Source organism: Palaemon carinicauda, chromosome 3 (assembly GCF_036898095.1).
Source record: "Palaemon carinicauda isolate YSFRI2023 chromosome 3, ASM3689809v2, whole genome shotgun sequence".
Taxonomy (NCBI): Eukaryota; Metazoa; Arthropoda; class Malacostraca; order Decapoda; family Palaemonidae; genus Palaemon; species Palaemon carinicauda.
Genome location: NC_090727.1, coordinates 147,904,991 through 147,929,645, shown reverse-complemented (window position 1 = coordinate 147,929,645; position 24,655 = coordinate 147,904,991). Strand labels below are relative to the sequence as shown.

Here is a 24,655-nt window from a genome sequence, read left to right as displayed (position 1 = left end):
CTTCTCTTTAGGCCCCATTGGCCCACTAGTTTGCAGACTGATGCACCAAGTATCCCACAGACTTTGAGCCTGAGAGGATAAAGTTGGTGCATTTCTTCTTTGTCTCGCAACTTGATCAAACCTGAGATGAAGCAAAATATGCGACCGCTCCTGACTAGTGGTTGATCCAGGATGCTGATTGTAGGCTTGCTATGGAGGCAGCCTTCATGGCAGAAGACTTGGAGGTCAAGAATAAGGTGCCCTCCTACTTGAGTCACTCCATTAGGGTTCCTCCTATTAGACTGCTACAACTGGATCCATCGCAAGAGGCAATGGATCTTTTTCTTCCAACACGCAGAACCTCCATTGTAGAGAGAGCGTTGAAGGTAGGATCTTGTTTGAGTGGCGTAAGGGAAAGAAATTCTTGGACTAGCAATCTTAGAATTTACCTTCTAAACTGCCCCACAAACAACAACCGACCCTAGAACTTTAAGAATGGGTCTCGACACTCGAGAGGTGCCGAAGCATCAATTAATGGTTGCTATCATGCCTTTGATGTGTTCTGTAGAAGCCTCCACAAAGTCACTGAACTCGTGCATAAGGACGAGGAAATTGACAAAAATAGACTCTGTCTGACGATTCTACACCTTTGCCTGCACTAGACCTCAGTCGAGTTCCATAGGATTGACAACCTCCCAAGACTGTTCCCCTACCATGAGAGGGGGTTCAATATGAACCACCAATGTTTCACTCTTCCCTAGGGAATACTCACAGACTGGTCTAAGAACAGAACTGGGGGAGTACCCCAAAACAGAAGAGGGAACTGACAATCTTTGCTCTGAGTTGCCCTTCACTCTCTTCACCTATACACCCGAAGAGGGACTCCCTGAAGGCAATTCCAATGAGTTATCCCTGATAGAAAACAGACTCCAACAGACATTACGCGAGTGTGAAGAAGACTCTCGGTACTCTGAAGAGCACTGTGAGCGCCCTTGGGATTTCACCTATTCAGGAACCCTGTCGTGACGGTCTCGGTTGATGGCAAGATTTTAAAGTCATGTGGTGACACGTCAATGGACATTGATAGTGACTGAGGGTCGGAGTCTCTACAAAAGCTCAAATTCAAATCTCTGGAAGATGAAGCTTATGAGGTTTTGTCACTCAGTATCCAACCACAAGGTGTCCAGATGCACAAACACCGAGCACTCTGTGATGACAGAGCACAAGGGAACTGGGAGTGTGGTGACCTGGTACTGGTACAGTACTAGGAGACTGAGTATGTGGAGACCAGGAGTGTGGAGGTTGAGCGCGTGGAAACCAAGAGTGCGGTGAATTGGTGTACGAAGTGTGTGTGTGTGTGTGTGTGTGTGTGGTGATTGTGCTAGTGGACCTTGTGCATATGGTGATCGTGCATGTGGAGAACCATCACGTGGAGAGAGGTCTAATGAAGACAGTGGATGATGAGGAGACCCACGATCTACATCCCAACAAAGCCCGCGTGAGGAAATTTCTCGCATCTCAGCTGGGTGAGAAGATCGATCCAAAGTTGATCCTCCACCTCTATCAGATCTTGTCGGGGTAGTCTGCATCAATGCATCACTCAAACGTCCAGAAAGATGGGAACGAGGGCAACTACCAATGACCCAACCAGCAGTGCTCATGCATGATCCTATATGAGACCAAGTGCTAGTAGCAAGAGTGTGAGCTCATGTACTTTACATGGAAACACCTTTACCGGACTGGAAGATATTAGTTGATGTCTCAAAAGAATAAGGTTGATCAGTAGACCTAGACTTTAGTGACTTCTTCCTTTCCGTCAGGGTGCCAGGCATCTCCAAAGGCTCAGAAAAATGCTTGGAAGAAGACAGGAACAGGTGAAGGGATACAGGAAGGAAAGCTGACCACACTTCATTAACATTGAGGGTTTCCTGGCTGATGGAAACACGACTATGGTAGGCAAACAAAAAGGACCAACCGCTACTGTAGGCAAGGACTCATTGAGGGGCACCACATCACATTGCTCCTCTGCAGGTGGAACAACCAAAGTGGAGGGTGCAACAACAGAAGATTACAGGGTCCTAGCATCTGCTAACACGTCTAGAGTCTACACTGATAGGGCACTATTGATCTCTAAGGAAGGGTACAATTTTTACAGCTCCAGATCCTTATGAGGGTCATCATCCGGCATCACAGCAATGGGTGTACAGTATTTTGAGAGAGGCAAGGGGGTATTATGATCGTTGGGGCAAGGTAATACTCCTGTCTCCTTCAAACCACGACCCAAGGGCAAGCTGGAGTCTCCCTTCTCCTAACGAATTCCAGCAGAGGACCCAGCCCTGGAGGAACCCGTAGGAGACACAGCAGGCTTCAAATCTGAACCTGAAGAAGAAAAAGACCTGTAAAGTTTCTTTGGCATCAGCTTAGGCATTGCTAAATCAGATGCCAAAAATTCTTAGTTATTCTTCTTCGCAAACTCCACCCACTGATGTAGAGGCCACACCCTACATTCATCACAAGGGGAAGCCAGCAAACAGACATGCAACCTGCAGAAGCTACACAGTTGATGGGGCTCAACCTTTGGCTTGCTCATGTAACAGCTGCAATTATAATCGGGTTGAACAGGGTAAAGCAAAATGTCTGGCCCTGGAGTCAACATCATATACAGTATAAACAATCTGGAAAGTGAAAAATATGACAAATTTGAAAGTAATTTGTAATTTTCCTAACTATACAAACCTGAGTCCTCTACTAAAGATAAAAGCAAAGCTGGAGTACACAGCCGTTAAAATCTTCTAACGAGGAGTAAACAATCGGTCGGTGGCAGAAAGGACCGTCCTCCGCTTTCTCACTGACAAACCACTTTGATTGCAGTTGAGACTTTCAAGGGGGTTGGTAATGGCAGCCAAGGATGAGTAAAGGACTCAGATTTATATAGCTAGAAAAATACAAATTATAGTACTTACCAATTTTTCATTTATTCTGGTACATATACACTATAAACCTTTGTCCTTTACATAGTTGACTCATCCTTAAGAGGGAGGAAGTCCCTGTTCCAACTGGCTGAAAACATATCCTGGGATGCCCAAATTTGTGTGCTATGATACGGACAGATTTAAGGATCCATACACCTTGTGCACCAGTGGTTTAGTAATACCAGTGGGTCTCCGGTCATTGTAACAAAGGATAATGAGCAGAATATCTCTTTTCTTAATCTTCTGCTAAAGGTGCTGTGAGAGGAGGTAAGATAGCTATATCACTGGGAGTGCAGCTACACTGTGACACTTGAATTACCTGTGTCACAGCGATTCTTTCTGAATGCTAGGGTTGTATTGATTCCTTTAGCATCATGTGCTTTAATTCACATCCCCCTTAGAGAAGATGGTGATGAAGGTCTAATTGAGCAGTCAATGACCTCTCTTATCCAAGAAAAAAATTTTATTTTGATTATAAAATAAATTTTTGAATATACTTACCCGGTGATTATATAGCTGCAACTCTGTTGCTCGACAGACAACTCTACGGAAAAACTCGCCAGCGATCGCTACACAGGTTGCGGGTGTGCCCAACAGCGCCATCTGTCGACCAGATACCCAGCTCTCAATGTAAACAAAGACTCAATTTCCTCCTCGTCCCACTGCGTCTCTATTGGGGAGGAAGGGAGGGTCATTTAATTTATAATCACCGGGTAAGTATATTCAAAAATTTATTTTATAATCAAAATAACATTTTTCAATATTTAACTTAGCCGGTGATTATATAGCTGATTCACACCCAGGATGGTGGGTAGAGACCAGTAATATATGTTTACACTTTTATGAGCTAAGAGTTTTTTATTTCATTTTAGAAGTTATCAAAATAACAAAAACAAAATAAATAGGTACCTGGTAAGGAAGTCGACTTGAACAATTACTCTGCCTTTTAAGTACGTCTTCCTTACGGAGCCTCGCGATCCTCTTAGGATGCTGATCGACCCCTAGGATCTGAAGTATCAAGGGTTGCAACCCATACAACAGGACCTCATCAAACCCCTAATCTAGGCGCTCTCAAGAAATGACTTTGACCACCCGCCAAATCAACCAGGATGCGAAAGGCTTCTTAGCCTTCCGGACAACCCATAAAAAAACAACATTTCAAGAGACAGATTAAAAGGATAAGGAATTAGGGAATTGTAGTGGTTGAGCCCTCACCCACTACTGCACTCGCTGCTACGAATGGTCCCAGTGTGTAGCAGTTCTTGTAAAGAGACTGGACATCTTTCAAGTAAAATGACGCGAACACTGACTTGCTTCTCCAATAGGTTGCGTCCATTATACTTTGCAGAGATATATTTTGCTTAAAGGCCACGGAAGTTGTTACAGCTCTAACTTCGTGCGTCTTCACCTTAAGCAAAGTTCGGTCTTCCTCACTCAGATGTGAATGAGCTTCTCGTATTAACAATCTGATAAAGTCTGACCAAGCATTCTTTGACATAGGCAAGGATGGTTTCTTAACTGAACACCATAAAGCTTCAGATTGGCCTTGTAAAGGTTTAGTACGCTTTAAATAGAACTTAAGAGCTCTAACAGGGCATAAGACTCTTTCTAGTTCATTGCCTACGATCTCCGATAAGCTGGGGATATCGAAAGATTTAGGCCAAGGCCGAGAAGGCAGCTCATTTTTGGCTAGAAAACCAAGTTGTAGCGAACAAGTGGCTTTTTCTGACGAAAATCCGATGTTCTTGCTGAAGGCATGAATCTCACTGACTCTTTTAGCCGAGGCTAAGCATACCAGGAAAAGATTCTTAAGAGTGAGATCTTTCAGGGAGGCTGATTGTAACGGCTCCAACCTGTCTGACATGAAGAATCTTAGTACCACGTCTAAATTCCATCCAGGGGTAGTCAAACGACGCTCCTTGGTGGTCTCAAAAGACTTAAGGAGGTCTTGCAGATCTTTATGTTTGGAAAGATCTAAGCCTCTATGCCGGAAGACCGATGCCAACATGCTTCTGTAGCTCTTGATAGTGGGAGCTGAAAGGGATCGTCCTTTTCTCAGGTATAAGAGAAAAACCGCTATTTGAGCTACAGAGGTACTGGTCGAGGATACAGAAACTGACTTGCACCAGTCTCGGAAGACTTCCCACTTCGATTGGTAGACTCTAATGGAAGACGCTCTCCTTGCTCTAGCAATCGCACTGGCTGCTTCCTTCGAAAAGCCTCTAGCTCTCGAGAGTCTTTCGATAGTCTGAAGGCAGTCAGACGAAGAGCGTGGAGGCTTTGGAGTACCTTCTTTACGTGTGGCTGACGTAGAAGGTCTACCCTTAGAGGAAGACTACTGGGAATGTCTACTAACCATCGAAGTATCTCGGTGAACCATTCTCTCGCGGGCCAGAGGGAAGCAACTAACGTCAACCTTGTCCCTTCGTGAGAGGCGAACTTCTGCAGTACCTTGTTGACAATCTTGAACGGTGGGAATGCGTAGAGATCCAGATGTGACCAATCTAGGAGGAAAGCATCTATATGTATTGCTGCTGGGTCCGGGACTGGAGAGCAATAGATTGGAAGCCTCTTGGTCAGCGAGGTTGCAAAGAGATCTATGGATGGTTTTACCCCAAGTGGCCCAAAGTCTCTTGCACACATCCTTGTGGAGGGTCCATTCGGTTGGAATTACTTGCCCTTTCCGACTGAGACAATCTGCTATGACGTTCAAGTCGCCTTGGATGAACCTCGTTACTAGGGAGATGTCTTGACCTTTTGACCAGATGAGCAGGTCCCTTGCGATCTCGTACAACGTCAGTGAGTGGGTACCTCCTTGTTTGGAGATGTACGCCAAGGCCGTGGTGATGTCCGAGTTAACTTCCACCACTTTGCCTCGAAGGAGAGACTTGAAGCTTTTCAAGGCCAGATGTACTGCCAACAGCTCCTTGCAGTTGATATGCATGCTCCTCTGACTCGAGTTCCACAGTCCTGAGCATTCCCGACCGTCTAGTGTCGCGCCCCAGCCCACGTCCGATGCGTCCGAGAAGAGAACGTGGTTGGGAGTCTGAACAGCCAGGGGAAGACCCTCTCTTAGGTTGATATTGTCCTTCCACCAAGTCAGACAAGATTTTATCTTTTCGGAAACCGGGATCGAGACCGCTTCTAGCGTCTTGTCCTTTTTCCAGTGAAAAGCTAGATGGTATTGAAGAGGACGGAGGTGTAGTCTTCCTAGTGACACAAATTGTTCCACGGATGACAGCGTCCCTACCAGACTCATCCACAGCCTGACTGAGCAGCGTTCCTTCTTCAGCATCTTCTGGATGGATAGCAGGGCTTGATCTATTCTGGGGGCTGATCGTCTTGTTGTTCAGCAACGTCCTCATCAGAGGGTTCCTCATCCGAAAACTGATGAGGAAACGGCAACGGAGTGGGCAACGTCTGGCTCGCTGAGTCCGGTCGCACTGGTGTATGCGTGACGGAGCCGGACGCAACATCATGGAACTGCTGCACAGTCTGTGAACTGTCAACAACCATGGGTGCGCGAGGAAGCACAGCGTCAACCCGAGACTGTCTAGACCGTCTGGGTTGTGCAGTCAACACCCTACCGGGTTGCTGAGGTTGACGGACTGCGTCAAAACAAGTCACCTCTGCTGGTTGTTGAACGTCCTGAACGTCAACAACCACCTCCGAGCGTCGCTTAACGTCAACGTGCGGCTGGCAACCCACACTGGGTCGCATTGGTGGAGGAACCACCTCAACTGGCAGACGCGAGTAGGTTACCTCAGCGTCAACAGGGCGCTCAACCGACCGGTTGGAAGGTTGTTGGCCAGAAGGTTCGGTAGCAACCTTCTCCGCATTAAAGTCCTCTATCAAGGACGCAAGCTTGGACTTCATGTCTTGCAGCAAAGCCCATTTAGGGTCTACGGGAGCAGGTGCGGCAACAGACGGGGTTAGCGACTGAGGCGGTACCGCTTACCATCCCTGAAAGCCTTGTTATGCATGACATAATTGTACAGCAAAACTTCAAAGGCTCGAAAACAGCTGTGAAGTTGACCTGTAAAAAACTTGGAGCGTCTCCTGGCCAGGCGCCAGGGAGAGTCTACGAGAATTGAGAAGTCTATCTGGGCAGAGGCATGAACTCCCAAGCCGAGAACTTCTCTCGTGTCATATCAGACTCTCGCTCTATAAACCAGTTTAAAAGAAGGGAAAGCAAAGGCTGTATCCCCCAAACTCCTCCTGGTGAAAAACCAGTCGCCTAGCCAACGTAAAGCTCTCTAGGAGAGCGAGAGAGCACTAGCTTAAAAACAACGGCTTCGAAGTAGCTAGGCCTAGTGTAAGCTCTGACGTTTAGGCGAACGAGGAGCAGCAGTTACAAAAAGATCCGGACAAAGATCCTTAAAAAAATCATCATGATTTAATTAAAGTCCATAGGGGGCTAAGCAGCTTTAGGCTCCTCTCCATCTGACAGAGTCCTCAAGGGAATATCAGTAGGAGGGGGAACAGCAACTTCCTCATCTACAGGAACCTTGTCCGATAAAAGCTGAGTCTCAAGCAAGGGAGAGACCTACCGTGGTGGCAATGCTTTACAAGCAGAGTCCACACTCACTGGTGCATTAGTAGCGGACCAGAACGCAACGTCATGTAACTGCTTGACAGTCTGTGAACTGTCAACAACTGAACTATCAACCACAACAGGTGCGTGAGGACGCACAGCGTCCACTCGAGACTGCTTTGACTGCCTAGACTGAGCAGTCAAAACAACTCTAGAAAGCGGAGGTTGACGCACAGCGTCAAAACAAGTCAACTCCAATTGTTAGTGAACGTCTTGAACGTCAACAGGAGCATCAGCAAGTGGCCTAACGTCCAAATGCGGCTGAAAAACCACACGAGACCGCATCGAGTGTGGTTCTAAACAACCTGACTGACGTGACTAAGCTACGCCAACGTCAACAGTAAGCACAAAGGAACGTTAGGTTGGCTGAAAGCCAGGATATCGATGAGATAAACGGCTAGACTCAACGGACTAATCGGCAGAATAGTCTTCCATAAGGGAGGCAAGCATATACTGCATGTCTTGCCATACAACCCATTAAGGATCAACGGAAATGGTTGTGGTAAGAGACGAGGGTAACGTCTGTGACCGCAACACTTTGCCAACAAAAAAAGACTCTCGGAGTCTGTGTTACGCTTTTGTTAGGCGGCGAGCAGTTATCCGATGACTGCATAGGGTCAGAGCTGTCCTAATGGTTGTAACCAGGACGCTGGACCTGTCCTGAAAGGACTGACTTTCGCTTAAGGGCTTCGAAACCTTGTGACAGGTTTCTTATGCGAAAAGCCTTCGGATGACGAGGAGAAACAACGTCTCTCTCGTCTTATGGTAGGGGAGATCTTGGTAAGATACACCCGATACCATAGAGGGAAAACGTCTGTTCGTTGATCAAGGCCTCTCGAACCCATAAGTCGTTTGACATTACTTCTCCCCTGGGCTTGGGAGCATGCAAGAGGTCCCGGACTAGGTGAACGACAGGCACGAACAGACGAACCCTCGGACGCAACACTGTAACACTTTGCGCATATCACTTTATCACTTCGATTTTCTGTTTTGCACTTATTTCATTGAAATCGAAACTTTTACTGATTTCTACCTGAAACACGCAATTCTACCCTTCATTAAAAGGTAGTAATTGCGAAATCAGTCGTATAATGCAAGCTCATTAATACCAGCAAAAAACAGAAAACATATTTTAAGATAAAAAAATCAGTGGCTGGGAAAGAGACTAAACACTAGTTCATATAAACTACGTTTTCAATCTCTCACCGCACATAGCCTGGGGACGAGAATAAAAAAACTAAAAATGTTTTATCCTTCCTCCCCGTACAGCGACTAGGGACGAGAGTAACTCGAGAACAACGTTACCCGCTTGAACGGAACGTTTTCTCTCCTCTCTCTCCCTCCGTCTCTATCTCTCTCTCTCTTTCTCTCTTGATTTCGCACCTAAGAGAAGAGCCCAATTATATTTCGTCAAAAAAACATGTTATTTGACTAAAGGAAAAAACTGAAAGGTTTTTCAAATAAAAAGTTCCTTTAAAATAGAATTTAAAACATTTAAGCTAAGAAAGAATGAACAAAACGTCAGAATCGATTTACTCTTACTGCAAAGTGAAACCGTGATACACTCTCTCTCTATCGTAACGATAGAGCGCATGTTGAACGTCCTGAACGTCAACAACTGCGTAGCATAAATAAACTAAACGTTAGTTCATCTTTGAAAACAGTACGAAGACTATCAAAGAAATTCTTTCATAAAATATTACATTTAAAAAGTTTTAAATCCTTAGCTCTTTAAAAGCTAATTACGATATAAAGGGCTCAACGTTGATTAACTTCGGTTTCCAAGTTAGGACCGCCTACTCTCAGGAAAGGTCGCATATAAACAAAACATTAAAATTTATTTTTATATGTTTATAATAAATGGAAAGTTAATCGAAGAGGCCTAATAAAGGCGGAGAGATATAAAATATATAGAGGAAAATCTATAACGTGATAAGATAATTACTAAAAGCCTAAACACACTTCCGTCTAAGGGAAGGGTCGGCCATTTAAAAGTGAAAGAAAGTCCATACTTTCTTTGTCACCATAATTAAATCTATCCAAAACGAGTTCAAGATTTAAGATGAAGATAAAACACCTGCATAGCGAAAGCTCAAAACTAGAATATAGTACTTCACCAAATAGATGTGAAAAACTCCAGTTTAGCAACAGCGAGGGAAGTACGTCTTGTCGACACCTCGACAGAGAGAAAATTGAGTCTTTGTTTACATTGAGAGCTGGGTATCTGGTCGACAGATGGCGCTGTTGGGCACACCCGCAACCTGTGTAGCGATCGCTGGCGAGTTTTTCCGTAGAGTTGTCTGTCGAGCAACAGAGTTGCAGCTATATAATCACCGGCTAAGTTAAATATTGAAAATTGTACTTTTGGTAATTTTCTTGACTCTCCCAGTACTTCTAAAGATATATTGTATATGGGTATGAGACATGTGTGTGCACTTGGGATAGAGCTTCAGTGCTCTCACAGGACACGAAAGCATCTGATTAGGATCTTTAGTTACCTCTTTAAGGCTGGAGATTTGAGAAGAAGTGAACCTGGAATCAGGAACTGATGGATTCTGGATTTTGCAAACGAACTCAAGGATGAAGGCAAATGAGATCTGCCTCCATTTCTTTGAGACACATTAAAGCAGATACCATACAACTTGCTGACCTGCTTAGCCAAGGCAAGAGTAAGAAAGAAAATAATTTTGAGGGTAAGGTTCCTGTTCATAGCTGACCTCAATGGTTCATAAAGGGCCTTTTTTAGTAAACAGAGAACCTTGTTCACGTTCCAGGACAGTGATCTCACCTCCAACGGAAGCAGGACTGTTCAAAGCTCCGTATAATTCTTGAAAGTTCTGCCGAGGAGGAAACACCAACGCCTTTCAATCAAAAAACCTTTCATCAATGACACTGAGCAGAGTTTATTCTCCGGGAGATAAAGCAAAACATTGGCTATCCCGGATATAAAGGCTCCAAGAGGAGAGACACCCATTCTATGACATCAAGCACAGATGGCCCACATGGTTTGATACATTGAGATAGATAATCTCCTGAGGTATCCAGGCATCTGTCGTGCAACCTTTAGCAAAAAACAACTCCAAAAGGAGATGCTGGATAACTTCCTCACATGAAGCCGAAGGGATTCCACTGCCCTATGGAATATTTGGGAGTGCGACTGGCACATTAAGTCGGGAAGGGGTATGAAATTCTATTAGCGTCTCTATTAGCAGATGAAAAGGTCCAGTTACTATTCTACTTGAGGCCATTTTGATGTGATGAACATCATGTTGGGGTTGGGAGTGACTCTGACGCTCTGGAATACCATACAGGCCTTATTAGGAAGAATGGTGGAAAAGCAAACACGTTGAGGATGTCTCAAGGATGTTGAAAAGCGTCCTTAAATGCTGCCTCTGGGACTGGCACCAGGGAGCAGTATACCGGTAACTTCCAGTTGAGTGAGGTCACAAACACGTCAAATGTCTGCGAACCCCACAAATTCATGATGTTGCTCGCTATCTGAGGATGCAAAGACCACTCGAAAAAACTACATTGTTTGCATCCTCCTTCTCAACTTGTCCGCAAGAACATTCTTTTTGCTCAGAATGAAGCGAGCCGACAAGGTGATCACCGCCTATTCCAAGATGGAGATGGAGAGAAGTAGTGCTTCCTTGTTTGTTTACATAAGACTTGGTGTTCTCGTTCAACAACTCCACCAAGTGGCCCGTCACTAGAGGGCAAAAGTGCTGGAGAGCATATAGAACTGCTTTGAGCTCTAATACGATGTGGCACTGATGTTCCTCGTCTAACCATCGTACTGATGCCAGATGTTGCAGGTGTGCTCCCTACGCTTGCTTTGCCCATCCATGAACAGTCAGAAGATTGGCTTCATCCAACCATCACTCCACGTCCCGTCTCTGCTCTTCCCTTACCGGAACTAGCATTCAGAGGGAGTTGGTGCCCTGAGACCAGTAATGTTTCAGCTACCATTGGATGGAACGCATCCGGAGACGTTCATTCAGGATGAGCCGTTCCAACAATGCTAGATGGCCTAGCATCTTCTGCCACTGATGTGCCTGTAGCCGAGGCTGTTGAAGGAAGGGGAACGCCGCCTCCCGTAGACATGGCAGGCGATCCTTTGAAAGGAAAATTCTCTCGAGGAAATTTCAATGTTCATCCCAAAGTATACAAGTCTTTGTTTTGGCAAAAGAACTGACATCTCCGGATGTACCACAAACGCCACATTTTGGTAGAACAAAAGAAGTCTGTCTCAGTGAGGGAGAGAGTTTTCTCCAAGTCCACCAATATTAGCTAATTGTCTAGGTATTACAATAGACGAATTCCTTTGGCATGTGCCCAGGCCGATACCAGAGTGAAGACTAGTGAAAACTTGAGGTGCTGTCAGGAGACCAAAATATTACACCCTAAATTGGGACACTTTGTTTGCCACGATGAACCAGAGATACTGCCTGGAAGCAGTACGCATCCTTCAAGTCATTTGTCATCATGAAGTTCAAGGGCATAATCGCCTGCCTGACCATGGCTGCGATCTCCATCTCGAACAGAAACTACAGAACAAACTCATTCAAAGCTGCCAGGGAGCAAGGAGCCTCACCATGACCACTCACCTTCCTAATGCAGGAGCGCACCTGTAAGAAGGTGGACTCCAATTTGCCTGCCTCTGTATCAGGGGCCTATGGGCAGGCTGACTGAGGGAAAGCACAGTCAGAGGCATTGGAGTCGTAGTCTGAGCCTTTGGGGTCATCCATTTCTGACACTATACCCAGCAAGTGTTGAGGGGGGGTTGAAATCAAGATATGATCCTCGTTCTTCTCTACATAGAGAGGGAAGCGATACTTAGAGGATCTCTTCCCAATGTCCTTACAAGTTGTAACTGTTGACCTTGAAGCATAGACTTCTTGTTAACTCCTTGGGTCCCCGACCAGTCAAGAAGACTTATTTTTAGGGACAATCTTTGAGTCTTTACTCTCTCTGAGGTGTGAGCTCTCATAAAACAAGGAACAAGGGAAGAAGACTGGTGGTCGCCTTCCATTCCCTTGACTATTAGATGACACGCGGCATAGCACGGCCTCACTCCTCAGGTGTAGGTGAGGGAGGATTGCGCAGAGTTACCTGGCACGTGCACAAGTAAACTACTGTATACAGGGGGTCCTCGGGTTACGACGCTGATCCGTTCTTAAGACGCGGTGTAACCCGAATTTCCGTGTAAGTCGGAACACCATAAATATACGTACTGTACTGTACTGTAAAGTATTACTGTATACTGTACTATAATAAAATGTATCAAATGACATAAAAACAATATTAGAAAAAGAGAAAACAATTCCTTACCACATGAATTAAAGTAAATATCAATAAAAAAAGAAAACAATTCCTTACCACATGAATTAAAGTAAATATCAATAAAAAAAGAAAACAATTCCTTACCACATGAATTAAAGTAAATATCAATAAAAAAAAAGAAAACAATTCCTTACCACATGAATTAAAGTAAATATCAATAAAAAAAGAAAACAATTCCTTACCACATGAATTAAAGTAAATATCAATAAAAAAAAAGAAAACAATTCCTTACCACATGAATTAAAGTAAATATCAATAAAAAAAGAAAACAATTCCTTACCACATGAATTAAAGTAAATATCAATAAAAAAAAAGAAAACAATTCCTTACCACATGAATTAAAGTAAATATCAATAAAAAAAAAAAGAGAACAATTCCTTACCTTATTCCTATGGTTGGCTTGCACACTGGAAGGGATGTTGCAAGGGACGGAGAGACTGGTTTATTGTGGAGAGGAAGGTGCAGAAGATGCTGGAGAAACTGGGGCAGGTGAATCAGGATTCTCTGGAAGTGAGACAGAAGATGCTGGAGAAGCTGGGGCAGGCGAGTCTGGAGGTGAAGAGCCTACAAGAGGTGGTGGAGAAGCTGGAGAAGCAGAGGCAGCTGAGGTTGATGGCAGAGGCTCTGTATCAAAAGAGGCAGCTGAGGTTGATGGTAGAGGCTCTGTTGCAGGCAAATCTGGAGTAGTAGAGGCAGCTGATGTAGAGGGTGCAGTTCTCTCTACTTTCTTAAAATACCGCTCCAGGTTAGACTGGACAGAGAGGATCCTCTTCTCATCCAAAATCTCCTTATAACACTGCAGTAAGTCCATGACACCTCTGGAAACCCTGGTGAACCTGTCCATGTTGGGATCTTGAGCCTCGAAAGTTGCCAATGCTTGTTGTATCTCGGCAAAACCTTTTGACAAGCCCTGCCTTGTGAAAGCCTTAGGGTCTGGGGTGGGGGCTTCTTCCTCTTCCTCTATGATCTGCTTAACCATTAAGCTCACTGGAATACGCCGTTGATTTTGATCTTCCAACCAAAGCACTAATAACCTTTCCATTTCAATAATTAAACCCCTACGCTGTTTCGTTATCACTGTTGCTTTCATTGGAGCAGATCCTTTTACGTGTTCAACAATGCGCTCCTTATCTTTAAGGATAGTAGCCACGGTCGAACGGCTAAGGCCAAGCGATCGGCCAATGTTCGTTGGCGTTTCACCGTTTTTAGACCGCTTAATAATGTCTAATTTCACTTCCATGGTGATGGCCTTCCTTTTCTTCGATGCACTACCATCAGAAGAATCTGCCTTGCGCTTTGGAGCCATAATGAAGGGCAAAAAGTTCAAAAAAACGATCAAACACGTGAGAGAAAGAACAGGCAATCACAACCAAAAATGGCGTATGAGTGGAACTGAGCGACGCCGTCTTCCTCGCCCACAACCACCGCAAAGCGTATTCATCCACCGCGCGCTAGAAACTAGTTCGCAATTGTTTACGTCGCTTACGACGCTAACGGTGTAAGACGGAACGACGCTTAATATTATTTTTATATTTTTATGGGGCGCGTTCGTAACGGCGAAACCGCGTAAGTCGGGACCGTCGTAACCCGAGGACCTACTGTAATGATCAGGAGCAAATGCACTCCTACAGGTAAAAGCACGTCTGTGGCACTCGTAGCGATCGCACTCGCTGACAGTATTAGTGTGTTGTCGAACCTCCAAGTGTGAGTCTGCCTCACCAACCTGCACAGGTCCTGTGAAACAGTCCCTCTCTGCTTGTTGACAAAGGCCACTACGATCGTGTTGTCATTCATCAACGCCGCCGAGTGCCCTATCAAACTCTGTTGGAAAACCTGCAAGGCTAAAAGTACAACTTGCATTATCAGCATGTTGATGTGCAGGCTTTTCTCTTCTTAGGACCACAGTCCTGAGGGCTCAGGTTGAGACTAGCATGACCACTCAAATGGACACCTGCAGAGCAGTGGATAGTCCGACGGACAGGATTTTGAACTGATAAACCACCCTTTGAAGAAGAAGCAGAGGTACTTTCTACTTAATTGATGGACAAGTATCTGGAAATACTTTCTTCGGGTCGATAGAAACTAAGTCCTATCTCCTGTTGGTAGCTAGAATAGTATTTGCCGTCTGTACCTTGAACAGAATTTTACAAACTTGTTCAAGGGAAAGAGGTCGATCATAGATCTCCATCCAGGAGTAGTCCACTGTAGAACCCAGGAGACCCATCCCGGACAACTTCTAGAGCGTTCTAATCTAACATTGGTGAAACCTCCTTTGCAAGTGCCAGAGAGTTCTGCAATCCCATAGGGTGCATTTGAAATGTCATCGGAACTTGAGGGAGTGGAGGGAAAGAGTTGATAAATGGAATAGTGTACAGTATCCTGTCCGAAGGATCTCTACTACTTATTCTTTTGCTCTGTGCCACTGTCACATTGCCCAATGACAGGTATCTCCCCACTCATGGCAGATGCAGTGTCCCCATCATCCTTTCCCTCTCCTACCTCCCTTCTTGGCTTGACCAGAGCAAGGCTGAAAGGGGAAATGATTCTCCCCATCCTTCTTTGAAGAAGGGGCAATAGTGGGCTTGAATTTTGGTGCTGTCATCTGCTTTTTAGCTGCTGCTCTTGAGGCAGAAGACAAAGAAGCTCCAGAAGTCAAGGGTTTAGAGGGACACTTGTCCCTATAAGTTACTTTTTGTTGGATGAAGGAGTCATGGCTCACCTTTCTCCATTTCTTGACTGTCACTTTGACATATTGCTGCAGGAATAGAGATAGAGATATCACATCTAGAACCGTAATTCCGAAGTGCAAGGGCAGTTTTCTGTCCTAAATTGCATCACTCCATTTGAGGACCCAATTCGCCCACTGGTTGGCTGACTGGCTAGTTAAGGAGGAGACCACCTTAGCCCTGGGAAGAATGAGGTCTGTGAAAGTCTTCCTCAAGCTGTCTGAATGGTGGGACTTTGTAAAGTGGGCTACCATCCCTGACCAATGGTCTATCTATGGTGCAGTCTGAAGGTTCACCATTGATGCCCATTCCATTACAGTAGATTCGCTGGCCAAAAAGGAAGTGCCCTCATATTTCAGCCTGTCACCAACAACCCCTTTGTCAGCTGTCCTATTGCATCATCAACTGGTAAAGGGGTTAGGTGGAGCATCTTTTGGGACAGAATCTACGCCATCTAGACAGTGCTACAGGAAGAACCGACTAGACCGTAGAGAATTTTTTGGTCCTGTGATCTGGAAGTCTACTTTGTATTGAATAACCCTTGCTAGTCTGGACCAAGGCACAGATGGTCCCCAACTTACAAACATTTGGAGATACAAAAAAATAAATCAAAGTGAAATCATAAATCTCACATATTGTATCAAAAGGTCATAATGAAATATTGTAATGAAACAATATATAATTCAATGCAGTAAGCAAGATGACATTTTCAATATGAAACTGGACTATTTGTTGACTTTTGCAGCTGAATCATAGCCATGTGAAGCCTATCCTACGTAAAAATTGAAAATAATTCAACTTATAAATAATTTCACTTACAAACAGCTTCTTGGACCCTATTACAGTATGTCTGTAAGTTGAGGACTTTCTAGTTTAAAGTTCGGATGGGAACCTTTCTGAGCGCCATAGCGCAAGTTGATCGATAGCTTCTTTTATGGGTTCAGATGACACCTCAGTGGGCTCATCAAGTTCCCCAATCAGTGCCAAAACCTTAAAGAAGGTTGACTCCACCTCAGGGTTGTATGTCTCAGCTGTCAGGGGACCCTGATCAATAGTGGACAAGTCTGATGGATGCCTTTTCTGAAGGAGTCTGGTTACCACGGGATTGAGACTTCCTAGAAAAAGAGGAGCGTCGTCAGGCAGACTGGTCACCACTGGTCTTTGCCGACATAGATCATGAGGTAGATGTTACAGTTTCCTCTCTACAATCCTTGGAACGCATGGAGCAAAAATGAGATCTGCTATAACATGCTTGTGGTCATGAGGCTCAAGCATGCTTATCACCAGATTGGGGTGATTGTGAGTACATTCGGGAGGAGTACTGCTTACAGGACTCGTATCGTGATCGTCAGTCTGAACGAGTCTTGAAAGCATGAACCTTCCTGTCTTGTGGGGAGCATGACCGAGCTCTCTGTGAGTTCGCATCTCATGCCGAATGAAAGGTAGAAGTATGAAACTCATTGTACCTACAGGGAGAAGAAAGAGAAGCTCGGGATCTCCTTGGTCGTGGAGAAGGAGAGCAAGAAAATCATGACAATTGTGCTCGTCAAGACCCAGCGTGAGTGGCTTGGTTGCTTGGTTGTTTCGTGTGCATGGTGAACAAGCGACAGGTAAGCCTTCCTGTCTTGTGGGGAGCATGACCGAGCTCTCTGTGAATTCTTATCTCAAGCTGAATGAAAGGTAGAAGTACGAAACTCATTGTACCAACAGGGAGAAGAAAGAGAAGCTCGGGATCTCCTTGCTTGTGGAGAAGGAGAGTAAGACAATCATGACAATTGTGCTCGTCAAGACCCAGCGTGAGTGGCTTGGTTGCTTGGTTATTTCGTGTGCATGGTGAACAAGCGACAGGTAAGCCTTCCTGTCTTGTGGGGAGCATGACCGAGCTCTCTGTGAATTCGTATCTCATGCTGAATGAAAGGTAGAAGTACGAAACTCACTGTACCCAGAGGGAGAAGAAAGAGAAGCTCGGGATCTCCTTGCTCGTGGAGAAGGAGTGGAAGACAATCATGACAATTGTGCATTGTGCTTGTGGAGACCCAGCTTGAGTGGCTTGGTTGCATGGTAATTTTGTGTGCATGATGAACATGCTACAGGTGATTTCGTGCGATCGGAAGCCCTGCCTGGCACTTCCTTCTTTCTAGTAGCTTTTGTCATCGAATGGCCAGCCACAAAAAAATTTTGGTATAGTCCTGAGGCAGGAGAGGGACCAGAGTCCTGAGTAGCAATGCTTTGGATTGGTTTACCTTGATTCTGATTCTTAGGAACCTATGGGTGAGCACTGGAATCTGACACCAAGCTTCCTCTGCAGAGGTGGTATTACTGTACTCCAGCCATGGAACCATACAGGAAAATCGTTCAGTGCCTCGTAAGACTCAGAATAACCAGTTGTCCTATGCTCTAGTGACCATGTCTTCTTCTGTGGAGCAGTAGGTGGTAACCGTGAACGTGGTGGCGGTACCTCCAAAGTAGCACATGAAGACAACAAGGGAAGAACCAGGTGAAGGGCTTCAGGGATGCTTCACAACCTTCTTCTTCCTAGTAGACTAGGATTTCAACACTAGAGGCAGTGCCTTCACAGGTGATACATTAGCAGGAACAAGGTCGATACCATGGGCCTCGTCAGACACCATCTCCGCAGGGGTTACTGGTGGAGGAGTAGCAGTAGAACCCTGGCTCTGGCAGATGTAAGTATCTCCAGAAGTTTCTGAGTGCCATTAATCCCCAACAAAAGCAACAACCTAGACAAATCCAAATTATTGCCAGGGTCATCAACAGTAATCACAGTGGGGGAAGATGGTTGAGAGAGAGGAAGGGGTGTACTGTCCCAACTAGATGATGCAACCTCGGCAGAAACAACAGGGGAAACAGCCGGTTTTTTTTCCGAAGAAGGGAAAAGGAGCTAAAGTCCTTCTTTGGTATCAGCTCGGGTATGGTCTCTAATGCCAATAATTTTTTTCTTTGTGAAAACCGCCCAATGCATAGGAGGCCACTCCCTACACTCCGCACTGGGGGATGGCTGTGAACAGTCATGCCCACTGCAAAAACCACAAAGCACATGGGGGTCCATCTCCGGCAATCTTTGCAAGGGCAAAGCCGTATGTCTGGCTTAGGGGTGGACATGAAAAACCAAACACCGCAGACTGAAAACAAGAAGGGAAACCAATCATTAGTTCCAAAAACAGAGTCAGCGAGCGCAGCAGTGTACAGTATGTCTGTCTTCAGTTACATCTGAAGTCAAAGTGAGGGTAGCTCTGCCTGTGTTTACCTTCTTAAAAGTCTAACGAATCTTTCAGCTGCCCTTTCAGCTTTGCCAATAATAAACTCCTATTAAAAGTAGATTGTTTATATTACATATGGGAACAAATAAACATGAAGAGGATACTTACATTCAATTTTCCAACATGAATCTTCTTAGCTGAAGGATTGTTGATATGGATCCGTTCAGTAAGCAAATTTGATCCATAGGCAAAGTACAAAAAGCAATTACGGTTGGCCATTATTCTTGTAACAGGTCTCACGGACATTTCAATAACAGAAACCTTATTTTGAAGGCAAAGTATCTGCCTCTGAAACTATAATGACCAGCAAATTTTTTTCAAATGAGTGATTCTAGGAGAAATACTGTGCAGTATAAGCAAATTTGTAGATGGATGAAGTAAATTTGTGAAGTAGGGCAGATCTGCAATAAGGAAAAAAATATGTAAATAACATAATCTTTATTTATAAATGATTATAACAAATTTCCAGTATCTTTAGTTTCATAAATACAGATTATTATTTTTTCTTATGTCTCATGCTTGATAATGTCAAATGAACAAAGTATTAAATAGCAGCTGGAACTATTGAATTAATGATTAGCGGGCAAAAAATCCTATATGTACTGTACTGTATTAGTCTTCCCGGTCAACCATTTTAATTACTAAACTCAGTCTGAGAGTTAGCAATGTGCACCCAGCTGAAGAATTGGGAGACGGCCATTGCCAGTAGTAAAAATGTGTTTGTTTATTCTACATCAAAATAAAAACTTTAAAATTCACAAGAGCTTATACTTAAATTAATTATAAATTGTTATTTCAAGCATTAAATAAAGAGAAAGACAACTGGCTCATGAGCTCTCCTCTGATATTTGATCTAGCAAATCATCCTCTATTTGGTGATAAACATCTACAATTCAATTCATAATACCTATTTGGCATTATTTTATAACTAATCTTTGAATGTGTGAATGCTGAAAAGTTCCTAATCATAAACATTTTCTAAATTTTAGTTGTATGAAATACCATAAAACAGTTCAACATACCAGTGAATGAGTAAAACCATGGAACAATGCAAACAAGAGCCTTCGCATCAAAATACTCTTGGTAAAAAGAGGTTTAAGGTTCATATGATCTTATGAAGCTTGTAGGTATTGCTTTAAATATGCATAAAATTGACTGGCTCATCTAGTAACTATTTAATTGCAGAGTAAAAGGGTAAGAGGATGGACATACACTACGCTAAAATCAGTCTTCTACCAGTCTGTCCTGAGATGGGATGATTTCCTACAGCAGTGTCTATGTCCATATCTGGGCAAATCAATATTTGTTTTGGTATTAGAGGTGGCCCCTTTAGGTTCACCACGATACCAGTTCGAGACAGAACAAGAGAAATTGTCTCAGTGGGGATGGGTGTTCTTCGAGTCTGTCAGGATCCAGCAATCGTCCAGGTAGCACAGAAGAAGAATGACAAATTTGGAGATAATTCGTATTTTTCCTAACCATACAAACCTTAGCTATTTACATAGGGTATTACTTTCGGCGTAGCTGAAGTGACGAGCCATTAGATTTTAACGAGGGTTAAACTACCCCCGCGCTAGTTGGCACGGGGGTAGGGGAGGGGTAGCTAGCTACACCCCCCCCCCACACACACACCGGTGAGCTGCCTCACTTCACTTAGAGGTAGGACTTGTCTTGGGGGACAGGGCTGGCGGGCAAATATGTGTAAATAGCTAAGGTTTGTATGGTTAGGAAAAATACAAATTATCTCCGAATTTGTCATTTGTTCCGTAACCGAAATACAAACCACGCTATTTACATAGGGTGACTTACCCTTAGGCAGGGTGGAAAGTCCCCAGCCTTACTGGCTTTGGTTTACCCGGGGACTCAGAATCCGAGTGCGCAGCACTTCGAGAAAAAGAGTCCCTGCGCCTCGCAAGTTTCTTGCTACGCAAGAAACGAGCGGCCTACATAAGTTGTGTGTGGAGAGATGAAGTGTGACTCGTCCTAGGAAGTTGACCTGAAGTCCTTTATATGGAATTCTAGGCTAGGACGTCCCCATACCACCTCGTCAGGGTATGGGGGACGCGACAGTATTGCACTTAATACTAGGAACACAAGGAAGCATGGTTTACCTGCAGAGGTTTGAGGTCAGCTATGCAGAGACCCAGAACGCTGCATTCCCCAAGAGAGGGGAGGATGAAGAAAGAAGTAAGGGCCAGACATACTCTTTCATTCACGCAGACTAAAACAGGGTAACAGTGCCCTCAACCTTCTGCTACTTGTCCATTAAGGAGCCTGAGGTTAGACCAGCTGTTGTGCAGCCACCACAGGGCTGATAGAAAAAGTATCGAGGCTCCTGTGGGTCACGTCATACAGGTAGTGGGCTGTGAAGGTCGTCTGACGCTTCCAGACTCCAGCTTGTAGAACCTGGGTCACAGAGAAGTTTCTCTTGAAGGCCAGGGACATGGCGATGCCCCTGACATCATGTGCCCTAGGGCGACGTGACGGAGGAGGGTCTGGATTCAAGGCATGATGGATGGTCCGTCGAATCCAGGCTGAGATGGTATTCTTGGTGACCCTCCTCTTCGTCCTACCCGTGCTCACAAACAGGGCTTGCACGCGGGGATGGACTGCAGCTGTTCTCTTCAGATAACGTCTCAGACTTCTTACTGGGCAGAGTAGCAGGTGATCTGGGTCATCTGTTACGGAACGGAGACTCACAACCCTGAAGGAGTCGAACCGTGGGTCCGGCACTCCAGGGTTCTGAGTCTTGGCAACAAACTCAGGGACGAACCTGAACGTTACCTCCCCCCATCTCCTTGAATGGGCTATGTCGTATGAGAGACCATGAAGTTCACTGACTCGCTTGGCCGAAGCCAGAGTGAGCAGGAATACCGTCTTCCAAGTCAGGTGTTGGTCAGAGGCCTGGCGTAATGGATCAAATGGAGGTCTCTTCAGAGCCCTGAGGACCCGAACCACGTTCCAAGGAGGCGGTCTCACTTCTCTATGTATGAGTAAGGAAAGTTCCAGCGAGGAGGAAATGTCTATTCCTTTCAGCCTGAAGGCTAGGCTTAAGGCTGAGCGATAGCCTTTCACCGCCGAGACCGAAAGGCGCATTTCCTCCCGCAAAAAAACAAGGAACTCCGCTATTGCTGGAATAGAGGCATCGAGGGGAGAGATACCTCTCCCACGACACCAACCACAGAAGACTCTCCACTTCACCTGGTAGACCCCTGCGGATGACTTTCGCAGGTGTCGAGACATCCTTTCCGCAACTTGTTGCGAAAAGCCTCTCTCAGTGAGGAGACGCTGGATAGTCTCCAGGCGTGAAGCCGAAGCGATGCTAGGGCTTTGTGGAAGATGTTGCAATGTGGTTGTCTGAGTAGCTCGTGTCGTGGGGGAAGCTCTCTCGGGGGATGCGTCAGGAGCTGCAGAAGGTCTGGAAACCACTCTGCATGATGCCATAGCGGAGCTATTAAGGTCATCGACAGGTTGACCGAAAGTCTGGTCTTGTTGAGCACCCTTCTCATCAGACAGAACGGTGAGAAGGCGTAGACGTCGATGTTGTCCCACCGTTGCTGGAAAGCATCTTGCCAGAGTGCCTTGGGGTCCGGGACTGGGGAGCAGTACAGCGGAAGCTTGAAATTCAAGGCCGTCGCGAACAGGTCCACTGTCGGGGAACCCCACAAAGTCAGGACTTTGTTGGCTACCTGAGGATCCAAAGACCACTCGGTACTCACTATCTGCGAAGCTCTGCTCAGACTGTCGGCGAGCACATTCCTTTTCCCAGGAATGAAGCGAGCTGATAGACGTATCGAGTGGACTTCGGTCCATCTTAGTATCTCTACTGCAAGATGGGATAGCTGTTGTGAAAAGGTACCTCTCTGCTTGTTGATATAAGCCACTACTGTGGTGTTGTCGCTCATCACCACCACAGAATGGCCCGCCAGGGTCTGTTGGAACTGTTGAAGGGCCAGGGAAACGGCCTTCAGCTCTAGCAGGTTGATGTGGAGGTACTTTTCTGATTCTGACCATAGGCCTGAGGCCCTCTGGTTCAGAACGTGGGCCCCCCACCCTTCTTTTGATGCGTCCAAAAACAGCATCAAATCCGGGGAAAGGATGAGAAGATCCACTCCCTTTCGAAGGTTGTCGTCGGTCAGCCACCACTGCAGGTCCGTCCGTTCCGCAGGTCCTATCGAGACCAGGAAGTCCAGGGAATCGATGCCTTGATCCCACCGGGACTTGAGCCGCCACTGCAGGGATCTCATCCTGAGGCGGCCGTTGGGAACCAGTCGGGCCAAGGAGGCTAGGTGACCTAAAAGACGTAACCACGATTGGGCTGGAAGATCTTCTCGACTGAGGAAAGGCTTTGCAACCCTCCTCAGCCTTGCTATCCTGTCGTCTAATGGAAAGGCTCTGTGGAGATCGGTGTCTAATATCATGCCTAGATATACCAGTCGTTGTGTTGGGAGCAGAGAAGACTTCTCGAGATATACGATGATCCCCAGATCTTGGCAAATTCCCAGAGGCTTGTCTCGGTGTCGAAGAAGGGTTGAATCCGAGTCTGCCAGGATCAGCCAGTCGTCCAGATAACGGAGGAGACGGATGCCGTTCCTGTGCGCCCACGAAGATATCAGTGTGAACACTCTGGTGAACACCTGAGGTGCTGTGGAGAGACCGAAACACAGCACCTTGAACTGGTAGATCTAGTTGTCTAGGCTGAAACGTAGGTGCTTCCTGGAAGATGGATGGATTGGGATCTGGAAGTACGTGTCCTTCAGATCCAGTGTGCACATGAAGTCTTGCGGTCTCACTGCAAGTCTGACCGTGTCTGCTGTCTCCATGCTGAACAAAGTTTGCTTGACAAACTTGTTCAGGGCTGAGAGGTCGATGACGGGTCTCCAGCCTCCAGACGCCTTCTTTACAAGAAAGAGTCGACTGAAGAAGCCTGGGGAGCCGTCCACGACCTCCTGGAGAGCATCCTTCTTGAGCATGGTCTCGACTTCTGCCCGCAGGGCTAGCCCCTTTGCCGATCCCGTGTCATAGGAGCTCAACGACCCTGGATTCGCTGTCAGGGGAGGTTGAGATGAAATGAACGGGACGCGATATCCTTGTCCGATCACAGAGATCATCCAGGAATCGGCCCCGAGTTGCTGCCACCTGAGCACGCAACTTTGTAGGCATCCCCCCACAGGTGGACACGCAGGGGGATTGCCAATCCTAGCGCTTGCGGCCTCGGCCGCTCCTTCTAGGATTTTTGCCTCCCCTGGAGGACTTTCCGCCCCTCTTGTCTTTGACAGGAAAGAGCTGCGGTTTAGACACCTTGGTCTTAGCTGCCGGAGCCTGCTTCGGTATCCTGCGAGGCTGCTGTTGTTGTTGAGGAGCTGGAGGTTTGTAGGGCCAAGATGTAAGGGCCTTCTGGAGGAGCGAATCGTGACTCGTCTTCCTCCACCTCTCAGCTGTCCGTTCTACGTCCTTGGCCTTAAACAGGTTTCCTCCAAGGATGGAGGAATGTCTGAGCTTGCTGACATCCATAGCGGGGACCTTTGGGTGGAACCTCTCGGTCACCGTATCACGACGCTTGAGAATCGAGTTAGCCCACAGGTTAGTGACCTGGTGAGCTAAAAACTCGATGGAGCGCGTGCCCGAGAGGAGGAAGGTCTCCAGGGCCTTCCTATTGCTCTCCTTGGACAAGTCCTCAGAGCGCAATAGGATGCCCAGAGACCCTAGCCAGACATCCAGCCACGAAGTGGCCTGCATGGCACACTTCGCGACCTTCTCCTT

The 24,655-nt window shown here is 45.9% G+C and overlaps 1 protein-coding gene across 1 annotated transcript in view; it reads right to left on the bottom strand.

The window, feature by feature from the left end:
• Nucleotides 1-24,655, bottom strand: part of LOC137638609 (gamma-glutamylcyclotransferase-like) — a 102,761-nt gene that overhangs the window by 56,108 nt on the left and 21,998 nt on the right. The window contains exon 2 of the mRNA XM_068370852.1: nucleotides 19,001-19,293. Within this exon, the coding sequence (XP_068226953.1) occupies nucleotides 19,001-19,138 (138 nt within the window). The 5' untranslated portion in view covers nucleotides 19,139-19,293. The remainder of the gene's footprint in view (nucleotides 1-19,000; nucleotides 19,294-24,655) is intronic.